The sequence below is a fragment of the Macadamia integrifolia genome, chromosome 1 (genome assembly GCF_013358625.1).
Source record: "Macadamia integrifolia cultivar HAES 741 chromosome 1, SCU_Mint_v3, whole genome shotgun sequence".
NCBI classification, from domain to species: domain Eukaryota; kingdom Viridiplantae; phylum Streptophyta; class Magnoliopsida; order Proteales; family Proteaceae; genus Macadamia; species Macadamia integrifolia.
The window spans coordinates 1,425,098-1,440,715 of record NC_056557.1 but is presented as its reverse complement, the minus strand read 5'-3'; the positions used below and the strand labels follow the sequence as shown (position 1 = coordinate 1,440,715).

The window sequence follows — 15,618 nt, the reverse complement described above, 5'->3', positions numbered from 1 at the left end:
ACAGAGAATTTACAATGAGATAAAATAGATAAGTACAGTTAGAGAGATAAGGATGAATGGTATAATAGAAGAGATAATAATTATTTGAATTTGAATTAATTCAAATTCAAATGTTTAAGATAATAACCCACGATTTTGTCAATCTAATTCCAAATTATTCTCTTCCAATTTACTCTCTTGTCTATCACATTTTAAGGTATAACTTTGAGACAACCAATGGGGTTGGTAGCGTAGTGGTGAAAATGCCCTCAACCCACCACCGCTCAAGTCGGCTGTTTGTGGGTTTGAGTCTTGACATGCCCCACTATCGTCCATTGGTCCTGCGGAAGCCCCCCTTGCTGAAAAAAAACTTTGAGACACGTGTTGCCATATAAAATGATGATGCAAATTGATTTAATTTAAACACTTTAAATTAGGTAAACTGACAGAGCACTGTATTCTCTTTTTCTTAATATATGGAACCCAGGCTCAGGAAACAGACGTTACACAGAAATCAACTGTCGAATTCATTAACGGCCTTTATTCTATATGTCCAGGTGGCTATCAATTCAATCATTTTGTCCAGGAAACTTACAACCATATGAAACAATATAATTTTGAGGTGCCCCTCAACACTCTATCATAAACTGTAGTTGCCAATGCTTGCATACATACTCTCATTCTGGTTTCTTCACGATAAGAACAGGGCACTTTGCGTGATTACCACAGTAGCTGCTCACGCTCCCAAGGAAAGCCCTGTTTCAGAAAACTCATCTTAGCAAGGAAACAATGCAAACTGTCTTCTTCTGCCCCTAAAGAACTTACAAATAATAAAAATCCTAATTCAAGAACAGAAATAGTGCAGTTCCAGGCAACGCTGATCGAAGACCCAAATGAGTATCAAAGATAAGTGCTAAAAATAAAGCATCAGATAGCAGAAGCATCCCTGCAACAGGTGATGGCATAAAAATCTAATAACTACAATTCTGGTGCCATTCTAATGGGAACGTGAAACACAAAGCATATAAACATTTGTTGTTCAGGGTTCTCAACAAAACCTTCACAATTATTGAAGCTTTCTAAATTATACAGAGAGTTGAAATAGATCTGAACAATAAAACAGGATTGGCATAGCTGACCCCTTAAAAAGTTGGTATAAGTTCCAATCATGTTGTTATCATTATACAGAACATTATTAAATTTTTAGTTTGGGGGAGAGAGGAGGAGGAAGGGTAAAAGTTGACTGAAGAAAGGGGTTTATTCAAAAAAAAAGAAAAAAAGACTTCTTAGTTTTTATTGTATGAACATATTAGGAGGCCAATTTGTATGTGGATGAAAAAGCTACCTGGTTTAAGATTTTGTTTCCAGATACAAATTTACACAAATTAATTAGTCATTTGGTTTCCATTGTGTTCAATATGTAAAGTTCAATATTCAAAACCAATGTAACAAGAACACTCCAAAAAACCCCCCACCCCCCCAAAAAAAAATTGAAATTATTTTTATCCAATTTGGATATGAACATCACAGTAACTGAATTAGCAAAATAGAATAAGTTGATTGGCCTTTGTTCCTTGTCTTAGCTCTTGAGGAAAATTGTATATGTATCCATGAAAATAAAGTTTATTTGTATTTTTTTACAAACTGTTCTAATGACTCATATGAAACTCCTTGAGGCAAACAGCAGGAGTTTCATATGAGTCATAAAATTCCATTCAACTCATGATGTGAAATTGTATGCACGAACAGAAAATAAAAAAAAAAGGTACTCAGATGATGTTCCACATCACATTTAAATTAATAATAAATAAGTTATCATTGCAGTTATGCAACCCTCAACTTGCAAAAAAATAAATAAATAAATAAAATAGAAGGAATGCATCACACACAAACAAATATACAAAGTTAACCTCTATGATATAATTCGACATTAACAAATCATAAAATTATCTAGACTTCTAAAGCAGGAACTTCAACCAAAATATGAGATGTGACCATAATAATCACGACGCCAAGGCAAACTAAGGCGTTGGAGGGCTGTTTAGGCGAACAAGGCGACCAAGTGTTATTTTTTATTTTCCCTCTTTTCTAACATTATTTAGTGAGCTACATATACCTTGACAACTATAGATGTGACTCACTTAACAATTCAGAATAAAAATTAAACCTTGAGAACAGAGACTCAGTAGTAAAGGAACCTATGTTGTGAGATTCCTTTTAACCACTTTCTTCCTAGGACAGCAGAATAAAATTCAAAAATAAGGTAACTGACCTCTGTATAAATCCCCGGCCATGGCTACCAACAATAAGAAGATCAATATTTAACTTTTCAACAGCTTCACATATGACCTCTTTAGGATCGCCAATTTGTGCAATTGTCTCAGCAGTTACCTGCAGAAGAGAAACCATATACACTACATAGCATAGTTGGAAGACTTTGAAATGCTCTAGCATGGTTGTAAGACTTGAAATGCTCATGGATAACATATATGCTTTGAATGCTAGATCAGCTTACGCTACTGGATGATTGAAATCCATAATTCTGCTTGAAGAGACCAATAAGAACAGAATCTTACACTACAGGATGTACAAGAGACAGATTATCTAGCATATGCTACTACAGGATTAATAAGAAAGCAGGACATTTTCCTCTTCATTATTTTTTTTCCCTTTTTTAACTTCAACAGATGATAGGCATGCTTATTATTGGAAACTCAACTCTTCCATGTACTATAGCCTAATGAATAATCCTACAAATTGGCTCCATTTGAAATGACAATCATATATATATATTTCAGAATTTCCAGGAATTTAAAAAATGGATAAGGATTTCATCTAAGATCAAGTTGTTTTAGATTTTAAGAAATTACTGATTTTATTATCAGATTGGCCATAAACTCCATCTAAAAACTATACATTTAATTCCTTAAAGTATCCGAAATGATTTGGGGATTGCAATTCCAAATAAGATCATTTTTTGAAACCAAATCCAGGCCTATCCTCAAAAAATTAAAATGAAATAAGAGAATGAAATCCTTTGGTGTCAACAAACAGCTATTATTTCAGTTGAGGAAAGTGGACTCACCCCATGAGCAGCGCAAATTTCTTTAGCTTTTTCCAAGAGGGCTACTGCAAGCTTATCTTTATAGTTTTGAACAGACATAATCAACTCCGGCGCTATCAAAACCAATCAACAATTGCTCAAATACTAAACAAACCAATCACCAAACAGTGCAAAACCCATTTAAGAAAAAAGTAGAAAAACCTAACAACACAAATCCCCCATCAATTGAATTATAGAAAAACAAAAGGTAAAAAAAGTAGATGGGGAATCGAAAGAAGAAACGTACGAGCAGCGCCGTAGGCGGCGGCGGAGATGTAGTTGATTTCGCTCCGGGGTTCTGCGGTAAAGATGATGAGTGAAGAGGTAGAGATGGAGTCTCGAAGCTTGGTGAGAGCCCACTCCAAGGCGTAGTGACTATACTCGCTCTCGTCAATGGCCACCATCACTTTCTTCTTGCTTCCTCCTTCTTCTGCCATTCTCGTTTCCTCTCGTTGGTTCTCAAGGAGATCTAAGATTCTACACACTCTCTCTCTGTGTGCCTGGTAAGGAAGATTAATGGAGCTTCTTCAGGAACTGATCTAGACTCCATACACTCTATAGACTATATTTGAACGACTGGTAGATGGAGCCAGCTAGCAGCTGTGTCCGTCCCGTAAATGTAATCAATGTTGCCCAATCTTTTGCTTTATCCGGAAAATGGAATCCCTTTTATCCGAAAGCGGCAGACGGGTTTGAGTAGGGGTGTGAATCGGTCGGTTCGATTTGATTTCAATTGGGTTGAATTGGTTTTGGTTTTGGTCTAGGAATGAGGAATGAGGGAAAACTAAACCAATCCGTTAAGAAACTTCGGTTTTTGATCAGTTTCGATTTTGGTCCTGTTTGATTTCGATTTATTTTGATCTTTCAATATCGAATTAATATTGGTTTTTATCAGTTTAATTGGTCTTGAACCATAACGAAATCTTACATTCATAACTTATAGTGACAAGTTTTGACCAAAAAAACACTTTGAATTTATGATTAAATCATGGTTTATCGTTGTAAGAGAACTAATATTGAAACCAATGGATAAAAAATTACTAAGAAGATAACTAATATTGAAATCATAAAATGAAAGCATTATTATAATTTACAAATCAATTTCTCCATTCATGACCTAATATTCAATGATTTGTAACAGTTTCCCAGACAATACAAGTTTTTTTTTTAACTAATATTGTGAAAAATGTATAGTCAATTCACCAATTTATATTCTCATAATCATTTTTTTTATCGGTTTCATTCGGTTTGGTTTGAACTGGTTTTCAACCGGCCCCAACATACCTCAGTCCAAAACCAATTCAATAAGGATCGATTTGGTTCAGTTCAGATTTTATCAATCAGTTTGGTTCGGGCTAGATTTTGACACCCCTAGGTTTGAGATTTTGGAGTCTTTGGGCCATGGTTTGAGCCTTAGAGGAATCGAATTGGATGAGATTGAATTGGATTGGATTGGATCGATACTGGTATCAATATTGTTCTTGACCAATCTCAGTTCTTAAATGACACTAGGGGTGTCAATTAGACGGTTCAATTCGGTTTTGACCGGGTTGAATCGATTTCGGTCTATGAATGAGGAAGACCAAAATCAATCCATTAAGGAACTTCAGTTTTCAGTCGGTTTTGATTTCGATTTCGATTTTGTTTGGTTTTGATTTATTTCGGTTTTTCAATATTGGGTTACTACAGATTTAGATCGGTTTATTATTGGGTTTGAACCATAATGAATCTCACATTCATAACTTATAATGACAAGATTTGACGAAAAAAAAAAAACTTTAAATTTATTATTAAATCATGATTTATCATTGTAAGGGAAATATAACTAATATTGAAACCAATGGATAACAAATTAACAAGAAGATAACTAATATTGAAATCACAAAATGAATCCTATTATCTAATTATTCATTTAACTATCCAACTAATTTTCTATAGTGAACAAAGCAATCAATTGAAGCATTATTATAATTTACCAATCAATTTCTCTATTTATAACCTAATATTCAAAGATTTGTAACAATTCCCCTTACAATAAAAATTTTTCTCACTCATATTGTAAAAAATGGATGGTCATTTCACAAATTTATAATCTTTTAATCATTTATTTTTTATCAATTTCATTCGGTTTGGTTTCGATTTAATTATTGGTTGGTTCGATTTGGACCGATTTTCAATCGGTCCCAACATACCTCAGTCCAAAACCAATCCTTATTGGATTGGTTTGATTTGATTCAGGTTTTATCGGTCAATTTTGATCTATTTTATCGATTCGAGCTAGGTTTCGACACCCCTAATTGACACTACAAGTCAATTTGGATTGGGATATGAATGATATTGACCTTGATCAATCTTTGATCCCGACCTTGATTCCATCTTTCCGAACCTTGTTTCTGACCCTGGATGGTTTTTGTTGATGATTTTTATTTATTTTTTTCATTAGAATAGACCGTGGAGAAGTGGGCCGTGGACGGTTTGTTAGCGCACAGACTTCAACTTTAGAACAGGCACATGGAGAATCTGACATTCTGAATTGCTATTACTTAGATCAAAGGCCATTCAACGATAAAACTGGGGAGCCTGAGGATTTATCTCTTGTGAGAGGGTTGGAAAAACTTCCTCTTCAATTATTGGCCCATCTAACTGAGTCATTCCAACTGTTGGGCAGATATAGAGATGCGTGTCTATGTACTGAGATGCATGTCCGAGTCATCATCACCATTTGATGATTTATTGGACACTTGGTGACATGTTTGTAAGGAAAAAGTCGGATCTGATAGTTTTCACATGTGGGTACCTGAGAAGACCATTGGTATGCGCTATGCCAAGGGAGACATTCGACGGCTGGAAGATTTTGGGGATATGTGCACATAATGTTGGAGTGTGTGTATCCGATTCTCCTAGCCATAGGATGTTTCCCCAGATGTCCAACCAATTGGAGAGGATCTGGATCCATCCATTTAGTTGCAGTACGTAACATGGAATCTTATTTTATTTTATTTTATTTATTTATTTTTATTAAAAGGTGGAGTCAATCTTAAACAAATTTAATATTTTGTTAATGTATTTTGATAGAATGAAAAATGGCATTTGTTAAGTATCCGACTCGTCTCCATGGAGCTTAGGGAATTGGGAGCCATCCCAAAGTTGGGTGACTCGGGCATGCATCTCTTTGTCACCCTACCCATGGAATGACTCCCCATTCTCTGGGCTCCATGGAGAGGAATACAGTCCATTTGGAAAACCTATTTAAGGATTAATTTACAAAAAAAAAAAAGCTTCTTTACCGAATCAATTCAAATAATATATATACTATGAAAATGCCATTATGCAATAGGAAAGTTTCAATATCGGATTGGTTGTATAAACTAATCAATATCGATATTGATCTTGATTGATACCATGTCGGTGTATCTGTACAAATCAAGGATAAAAAAAAAATAAATAAATAAATGATTTTTTTTTTTGAAAGAAAAACATGGACAAATCCGTTCGAGTAGACAGATACAGATTGATCCTTTTAACCATGTAGTAGGATGAAATGCGCGTTTTTCTTTTAATAAAGTCCACTATTGAATTCGCCTCTTCGTCCAAAAACCATGGTGTCTCTCTTTCTCTTTATAAAAAACATATCATCATTGAATAAGACAGGACGATGAAATAATCCATCGGCCACACCCAACCCATTTCCAAGTTGAGCTACATGTAGTTAGTATGACAAATATGGTTCCAAAGTCATACATCGGCCATACCACAACTAATTTTCATGTCTATCTCTAATGCACACACAATGTAAAATTTAGGCAACAACATGACGATTACGGTACCAAAATCCCTGTTTGCCACACCGGATCCCACCCGTTCACCATAACAACCACAACAATAATTTCATATAAAAGTAGTTGAACATAAATAATAAATAAGCATACATGAGGTTATAAAATTAAAACACGTGTATAAGATTGCATGCATTAGTTCTATAAGATAAAACACTCAACAGAAATTCAAACCATCCACTCACCTTGTCTACTAACATGGTGAGATTTAACCCAGAATCTATACCCAAAAGTACCCCAGTAGGCCTCACCGAGAAATTTGTGTCTGACCTATAACATGTCTAAATTTAGTGTGTTAATAAAAGTGTGAAAGACCCCAAAAGACTCCCTAAAAGATTTCCCATATAGCACTGGAGAAGGTTCAACAAAGATCCATTGGTGGATCATTCACCTTTCAGTACTGAAGTTTAGTAGAAAATTCCATTGGTAGATATTACTAGTGGATTAGGTCGCACAAGTAGGTTTCATTGGAGGATGGACCAGACGCTGCAGATTTTTGGGATCTATCCATTGGTTGGTGTCACTGGTGATTGGTGGTGATCGACTGAAGATGGTTCTTCAGCTTATATCCCAACTACCACCTACCTACCTGAGACCATTTTAGGTCCATAGAGAATTTAGAGGGTCACTTTACCTTTCACCTAAGCCTATTAGACCACATTTCTAATGGTTGAATTGGGAGATTCGATTGAATCTTAGTTCAAAACCCTAAAATTTTGGTTTTCTACCTAACCCATCTAATTTAAGCTTGAAAAACATGTTTATTAGGTTAGAGGATATACACTGGAGTCCTACAAACACAAGGAGGTATGCTCATTCAAACTTCAAGCCCCAACATTGGGTGTTAACCCAAAACCTAACCAAAACCAAAAACCTAGGTAATTTTAGAACAACAAAATGAAGAGGGAAACGTGGATATTGACCACCAAACTTGGCTGAGCAAATGTAAATAGAAAGAACGGAGCTCCAAGCCTCTTTCCCCCTTTTTCTTCTCCTTTCTTTTTCAGCCTCTCACGTTTTAGGTCGAAGTAAATGAGCCTCAAAGGCTTGCATCTATTTATAGGCATAAGCAACTAAGGGTTGTTTGCCTTGGTCTAGTGAAGAACCCAAAAACCATTGACTTTATTGTTGGGCCACCACCTTGGCTCCACAAGGTATTTATTGATCACTAGAAGTGATGTGTCATGCATAAGAAAACATATCGGAAATCACAACCACAATATGTCGGGCCCATGGCAATTAACTTGGTATGGATCACCATCCACCGGTGGATGATCAACCGATATATTTCTGTTGTACTATATTAACTAGAATTCTCCAATACTCTTGCCCATTTGGGGGGTTTCCATAGGGATTTGATCAGAATAAATAAAATATATCTGATGCAGTAAAAATTGACTGGGTGATCTTCCTTGTAAGACTTGGTACTCCACGATAGATCTGCAAAAAAAGCAGACAAATAAGAGCCGGACTGACCCGACGGGGGACCCTCTGATGCCTAAGTCAGATTTTCTCCACAACAGTTACTCAAAATAGTTTATTATGAAAATAATCCATCCCCTTATTTGAAGGCTTACCTTAAGGTTTATAGGCAGTGAATGAAGAGAGGCGTTTGAGGAGAGTCCTATTTTAGCAAGTAGTTCACTCTTGTTAGGATAACTCTTGAAAGAGTCTCACTAGGTAATTATTACCTTACTTGTTGGGATATCTACTAGCGATAAGATTTGCTGAGTTGACGATAAGATCTACTAAGCTGGCAATAAGCAATCCTCGGGAATTGTCCTTGCAATTGCTAGGATCGAATCAGACTCCTTAGGGAGGTGACCCAAGGGGTTAGCTCGGCCAAGGATGACCCAAGAGGTCGAATTTCCTAGGGATGACCTGGATGATCGGCTTGACCAAGGATGAGGCAAGGGGTCGGCTCGGCCAAGAATGAGGCAAGGGTGAGCCAAGGGGTCAACTCGGCCAAGGATATGTCAAGGGTGAGCTAAGGGGTCGATTTTGCTAAGGATGCGCCAAGGGATCGGCTTTGCCAAGGATGACCCAAGGGGTTGGCCCAGCCAAGGATGACCCAAAGGGTCGATTTTGCCAAGGACAAAGGAAGGGGTCAGCTTGGCCAAGGATGAGCCATGGGATCGACTCGGCCAAGGATAACCCAAGGGGTCGGCTCGACCACGGATGACCCGAGGAAGTGGCCTTTTTACCCTCATCATAAGCCCCCCACTCCTTCAAGTCGAGGTTCGTAGGTCGACCTGTAGGAGTTCAATAACCAAGGATTATGTGTTCGGATCAGGTTATGGATCTTCAGTTTAGTGAAGATAATTTTGTTTACTTTTGATTTTTTATAGTTATCTTTCTGGATTGACCTTCGAAGTTGGGTTTTTGAGTGTCGACCACCAAAGAATCATTGGCTCGGTGGCCTTTGGTGTCGAATTGAGGTTGGGCCTTACATGCTTTAGTACGTAAAGCTTTGAGGTGTCGAGTTGAGGCTCGGGCTCACATGCCTTGGTCTGTAAAGTCTTGAGGTGCTGAGCCAGAGCTTGGGCTTGAGTGCCTTAACGCCTAAGGGCTTGAGGTGCCGATCCGAAGCTCGGGCTTATGAGGTGCTGAGCCGAGGGCTCGGGTTTGCATGCCTTAATATCTAAGGGCTTGAGGTGCCGAGCCGGAGCTTGGGCTTGTGAGGTTCCAAGCCGGGGCTCGGGCTTATATGCCTTAATATTTAAGGGCTTGAGGTGCAGAACCAGAGCTCGGGTTTGTGAGGTGCCATGTCGGGGCTCGGGCTTGCATGCCTTAATGTCTAAGGGCTTGAGGTGTCAAGCTGGAGCTCGGGCTTGTGAGGTGTCGAGTCGGAGCTTTATCTTGTGAGGTGTTGAGCCGGGCCTCGAGCTTGAGGTGCCTAGCCGAAGCTTGGGTTTGTGAGGAGCCGAGCCTGGGCTCAGGCTTGCAAGTGGTCGACCATAGTATTTTGTAGAATATTGAGTTTCATCAATGGTCTGAAGTGTACAGACTGATCCACAGTATAATTGGATAGCATCCCCTCAGAAAACCAAGCATTGGATTGAGTGCATCATCGGCTGATGAATCGTTCGCATTGGTGATGAGCTGCTCTGCCTGAGGATGGTTTGTTGGCTAGCTGATCTGCTCAGCTTGGAGATCACCGACCAAGCTTTGTGCTCGGTTCTCTGTTCTCGGTTGTAAAATGCTTCTTTTTTGCTGAAAATTATCTTTATCAAATAATTTTCAGTATCTTGTTTATTTAATTCTTTCACAAACCTGAAAGGATTATTGAGCTGGTGGCTCCTATTCTTGGCTTTTAAGACATAAGCGATGTTTTGTTGGTTGTCTGATTTTGTTTTAAAAAATCTGAATGGGATTTTAGTTGGGTGGTTCTCGTTCCTTTATTTTAAAGCTCAAGTAATGTTTTATCAACTGCTTGAGCTTTCGAAGTTCAGGTGATATTTTGCCGGATGTTTGACATTGTTTTAAATCAAATGTATTTGAGTCTTTGAATCAATTTTTAATCTTTCAATTTTGGTCATGCGTATCCAGTGATTTTGAATAAATGTTTGTTTTTATTGTTTGTTGGACTTCGGCACCCTTCAATGAGGTGTCGGTAAGATTATGCTCACCCTAACGATTTGGGAGAGAGGAATCACTTCTTCATTTTTTGTTTTTTCACAGTTTCAATCAAAGAGGGACCTTTTGTAGACACTTTATATTGTCACCTTGGAAGCGTGCATTAAAACAATGAATGGATGACATTGAATAGTGTATGGGATTTATTTATAGATTTGAAGAAAACAATCTTAAATTTTGTTTAGCATTTTGATGAAGTGACTTTTATTGTTAAAATCATTGTATTAATTGATGGTTTGAAAATGAGTTGGTATGATTCCATTCCTAGGACGATGGCGCAAACACATAGTCAGAAATGGACAACAAACAGACATTGAGTGGGACTCATGGATTCCATGTCTACAAGGCTCTCTAGGTGACTCTAACATCTCTATTCCTACCCATATAAGGACTAGAATGGTTAGCGAACTCTCAACACCCTCTGGTTGGAATACTACATTACTTCTATCTTTTTTACCTTCTTATGTAGTGTCCTCTATCTCCTCTATCCCTTATGGACCTCATCAGGATGTTTGGCGATACTCTAAATCTGACTCAACATTTTCTTTTATAATGATACCATAGGTTGAGTTGGACAACCGAACCAAGTAAATATTGCTCTCTCTCTCTCTCTCTCTCTCTCTCTTCTTCTTCTTCTTCTTCTTTTTCCTCGTCTTCTTCATCTCTCATTTTTATTTTAACATGATATCAGAGCTCCAGACTACTCCTGGATCCCCCTCCCCCTCGCTACCTTCTACCAACACAGGTAGTAGCAATTTTCCCTCCCTCAATATTTTCTCTTATAAAGAGGCAGGAACTATATACATTCTAATTTATGTGGATGACATCATCCTCACTAGCAACAATGATGCTCTTTTAAACAGCTTTCTTAAGAAGATTGGAGCGGCATTCACCATAAAAGACTTGGGTCCATTACACTATTTTCTTGGAATTAGTGTTACTCAATTATCACAAGGGCTACATCTCTCTCAACGACAATATATACTAGATCTACAAGCCCGAGCTAATATGACTGATTGCAAACCCGTCTCTACACCATTGTCCACTGCTACACATCTTACCAAATTTGCAGGTACCCCTATGGATGATCCAACACTTTACCGAAGCATAGTTGGTGCTCTCTAATATGCTACTCTAACTCGTCCAGACATTCAATTTGCTGTCAATAAAGTATGTCAGTCCATGCATAGCCTAACAACTGATCATTGGTCTGCCGTCAAGAGAATTCTATGCAACCTCAAAGGCACTACTTCAAACGGATTATTTTTTAGTCCAAACACTGCAATACGTCTCTCAACCTATTCAGATGCGGATTGGGCTGGCTGGCCCGATGATAGAAAATTAAGCGGTGGTTTTGCCATCTTTTTTGGTAATAACTTGATATCGTGGAGCTCCCGTAAGCAGGCCACCGTAGCTCACTCAAGTACTGAGTCAGAATACAGGGCCCTAGCCAATACTGCTGCTGAACTCACATGGCTTCAATCACTGCTCAAGGAGTTATATATTTTTTTTCCAAATGCCCCTATTCTATGTTGTGACAATGTTGGAGTGACATACCTCACTGCTAACCCAATATTTCATGTGAGAACAAAACATGTCGAGATTGACTTCCACTTCGCCAGGGACAAAATCACCAAAGGCCATCTCGATATATGGTTCATATCAACAAAAGATCAACTAGCTGGCATCTTTCCAAAGACTCTATCTACCATACGGTTCCATACTATTTTATCCAACCTCAAGGTCTCTTCTCCCCCCTTGAGTTTGACAGGGCATATAAGAGAAAATATTGCATTAATGGCTACTTCCACCAATGATCAGCTGGGCAAGAAGATTTGAGATGAGGCCAAGCTTGGTATGCTACTCAATCAAGGGATTGGTGATAATGATTCTACTAAAGACCAGCTTAGTAAGAAGATTAGGAATAAGGTCAAGCTTGGTATCTTACTCAATCAAAGGATTGCTGATCAAGGGATTGCTGATGAGGATTCCACCAAGGACCAACTTGGCAAGAAGATTTGGAATAAGGCCAAGCTTGATATGTTACTCAATCAAGAGATTAATGATAAAGATTCTACTAAGGACCAGCTTGGTAAGAAGATTAGGAGTAAGGTCACGCTTGGTGTATTACTCAATCCAAGGATTGGTGATCAAGGGATTGCTGATGAGGATTCTACTAAGGACTAACTTGGCAAGAAGATTTGGAATAAGGCTAAATTTGATATGGTACTCAATCAAGAGATTACTGATAAAGATTCCACCAAGGACAAGCTTGGTAAGAAGATCTAGGATAAAGCCAAACTTGAAATATTACTCAATCAATGGATTATTGATAAGGATTCTAATTGTAACAGAAATATGGTAAATTCGATTTCTTAAAAGATTCAAATTATCCCTATAACACGGATTGTAATCCCACAAGATGATCATGATTGAAAGAAACATTTTGACGTAGGTTGAGTTGATAACCGAACCAAGTAAATATTACTCTCTCTCTCTCTCTCTCTCGTCTTCTTCTTCCTCTTCCTCGTCTTCTTCATCTCTCACTTTTATTTTAACAATCTGGTTCAGGCGGAGGAATATCAAGAACCACCACACTAGGAGGATCTGGAGGAGAAGACGGCGGCGAAGGCGCGAGCTCGGGCTCGGGCTCGGGCTTGGGCTTGGGCTTGGGCTTGGGCTCGGGGGAGGAGGCAGCGACGGAGGCTCGGGATCGATGGGAGGCTTTTTCTCAATGATCTTGATGCATTTAATGACATTTCCAGCTTTGCAACAGAGCTTTTCAGCAAGCTTCTTGTGACAGAATTGGCCACTGACGATGACGGTGTTGTTTTTCTCGTCATATATCTCCTCCTGTATTTGATATCTCTCTTCGTTGCCATAAAAAAAAAAAATGAATTAATTGAAGGGATGAGATAAAAATGAGGATCGAAATCGTCTGCAACCACGGAATCTGGCTGCGGCTGGCGGAGGCATCCTTGGATTGCGACATGTGAACATTGACACGTGGACAGCCAGATGAGAGAGAGCAGAGAAACTTGAATCAATGCATCTGCCATTTCCCCTTTTTCTTCTTCTTCTTCTTCTCCCTCCTCCTATCTTTTCCGATCCATAGTCGCCGATAACGCATGAGAACTTCCTGTTGAATCCTCGTTACATGGTATGGCCAAAAATTCTCTCAGGTGTGGGAAGTCCTCATGCGTCACCTGATTATCTTCTCATGGTCTATCTTCTCATGGTCTGATGAAGTAACAGATCTGATTCCCCGTGTATCTCTTCCAATCTATTGGCCGTCGAATTCCCGTACATATCTTCTTCTAATTACACAGTATGGCCAGGAATAAACGGCAGCCCTATCTTCCAGAGGTTTCGTGCTTCAAAAGTGCGAGTCCAAGACCCTCTCCGTACCAATCGGATGGTCCTGCAGGTTATGGGGACGGACACTGTGTAGCGAGGATTCAACAGGGAAGTTCTCATGCGTCACCAGCGACTGCGAATCGGAAAAGATAGTCTGGCAGGTTATCGGGATGGACATTATGTAACAAGGATTCGACGGGGAAGTTCTCATGTGTCACCGGCGACTGTGGATCGGAAAATATAGAAGGAGGTAGAGGAAGAAGAAAAGGGAGAAATGGGAGACGCGTTGATTCAAGTTTCCCTCTACGTCTCTCATCTGGCCGTCCACGTGTTGATGTCCACGTGTCACGATCCAAAGGTGCCTCCGCCAGCCTCCGCTAGATTCTGTGGTGGCAGAAGATTTTGATCCTAAAAATGATGGGGCAACTAATTAAGAAGGAACAGATGAGATTGCTCACCGCGGTTTTTACAGAGGACTTTCTTGATCTTATCTTTGCAGCGTGAGCATGCAAGATCAACCTCCAACACTATCGTTGACACCTGCAACACAACCAAAAACCCAAAATCTTCATATTTTTTTCCCCCTCTTCCAAAGAACCAGACAAGAAGAATAAGCAAATTCTGTTCGATCACTAACAAGATAAAAAGACAAGTGTATGGATCTGTTTGAAAAAATAAATAAACAAATGAACAGAGATTTAACAGATTTGATATTAAAGAAGTTAAAATTGGAAGAAACTACAGGTTTATAGCTCAAAGGGCTAGAAAGCTCGCTTACAAGGTAACAAAACAGGGGAGGAGGGGCATCTGAGATAGAGAAAGAGAGAGAACAGAGGCTGACCTGGTGCACCATTGCTGAGGGCTGCGAGAGGTCGAGGTGAGACTAATAATCCCTTGATGTGGTAGCAGTCTCTCCCTTTGCCTTATCCTAATTAAATCACTTTGGATTTTGGAGCAGCAGATTGAATGAATTAGTGGAATCGGAAAGAATAAAGACAGAAAAAGGGTGGCAGAATGTAAATAACAACCATAGGAATAGAAACACGTGTCATTGGTAGTTGACGTTGAAAGTAAAACACTATAATGGAGGTGTGTTGCGTAATCGTTTCTTTCTATGCTTATCTTCATCCATAACCGATATGTGCTGGTCGATTGATCCTCCGTACCATCCATCATATATATACAATTTTTTTGGTGTGCGCTAAATAGATCATATCAAGGTTGAATGAATAATTTTTGGTATTGAACACCCCTTGTGGTGTAGCAACGTAACCTTAAAATGATGCAGAAAATAATAGAAAAAATAAGAACAGGCAATGCACACAAATTTACGAAGTTCAATAAGATTGTCTACGTCCCCGATAAGATGAGATCCTACTTCACTATCAATGGAGAATAGAGTTACAGTACTCGTCCCTCACACCTCTCAGTATTGCTTGTTTTTTAGAGAAAGAAACCGTTGCTATAAATATATAGTCAAAAAACCCTAATCCGAAAAATACACAAATGCCCTCAAATAAAAAATTTGAGCGGGATATACAGGAGGAATCCCCCCTTGCAACCTCCATGGCCTGTTAATCGACTAGTGGACCACCATCCTGCCTATTGAGAAGCTGCATCAATACTCCTGAATTAAACTATGATGGAATACAAGACATCATACAACAACATGAGGAAGTACTCTTTTGAAATCCCTGCAGCTTTGGT

At 38.8% G+C, this 15,618-nt stretch overlaps 2 protein-coding genes across 2 annotated transcripts; both read right to left on the bottom strand.

The window, feature by feature from the left end:
* Nucleotides 1-392: 392 nt before the first annotated feature.
* LOC122084759 (universal stress protein A-like protein) lies at nucleotides 393-3,704 on the bottom strand. The gene is made up of 4 exons (XM_042653221.1): nucleotides 3,330-3,704; nucleotides 3,065-3,156; nucleotides 2,252-2,370; nucleotides 393-735 (listed from the first exon to the last, which is right to left on the bottom strand). The coding sequence occupies exons 1-4, from the start codon at nucleotides 3,517-3,519 to the stop codon at nucleotides 657-659; spliced, it is 480 nt and encodes a 159-aa protein (XP_042509155.1). The 5' UTR covers nucleotides 3,520-3,704; the 3' UTR covers nucleotides 393-656.
* A 9,195-nt stretch (nucleotides 3,705-12,899) lies between these two features.
* On the bottom strand, nucleotides 12,900-14,906 carry LOC122082285 (protein PYRICULARIA ORYZAE RESISTANCE 21-like). Its single transcript, XM_042649748.1, has 3 exons — nucleotides 14,753-14,906; nucleotides 14,370-14,451; nucleotides 12,900-13,424 (listed from the first exon to the last, which is right to left on the bottom strand). The coding sequence occupies exons 1-3, from the start codon at nucleotides 14,762-14,764 to the stop codon at nucleotides 13,039-13,041; spliced, it is 480 nt and encodes a 159-aa protein (XP_042505682.1). The 5' UTR covers nucleotides 14,765-14,906; the 3' UTR covers nucleotides 12,900-13,038.
* Between the last annotated feature and the right edge of the window lie 712 nt (nucleotides 14,907-15,618).

What these genes read in the sequence shown, in the direction of transcription:
- LOC122084759 (XM_042653221.1), bottom strand. Translation starts at nt 3,519, where the DNA reads ATGGCAGAAGAAGGAGGAAGCAAGAAGAAAGTGATGGTGGCCATTGAC. An exon ending in CGCCGCCTACGGCGCTGCTC is followed by an intron (nt 3,157 to 3,329) that starts GTACGTTTCTTC and finishes TGGTTTTGATAG; the next exon opens with CGCCGGAGTTGATTATGTCT. An exon ending in AAATTTGCGCTGCTCATGGG is followed by an intron (nt 2,371 to 3,064) that starts GTGAGTCCACTT and finishes TCTCTTCTGCAG; the next exon opens with GTAACTGCTGAGACAATTGC.
- LOC122082285 (XM_042649748.1), bottom strand. An exon ending in AGTCCTCTGTAAAAACCGCG is followed by an intron (nt 13,425 to 14,369) that starts GTGAGCAATCTC and finishes ATGGCAACGAAG; the next exon opens with AGAGATATCAAATACAGGAG.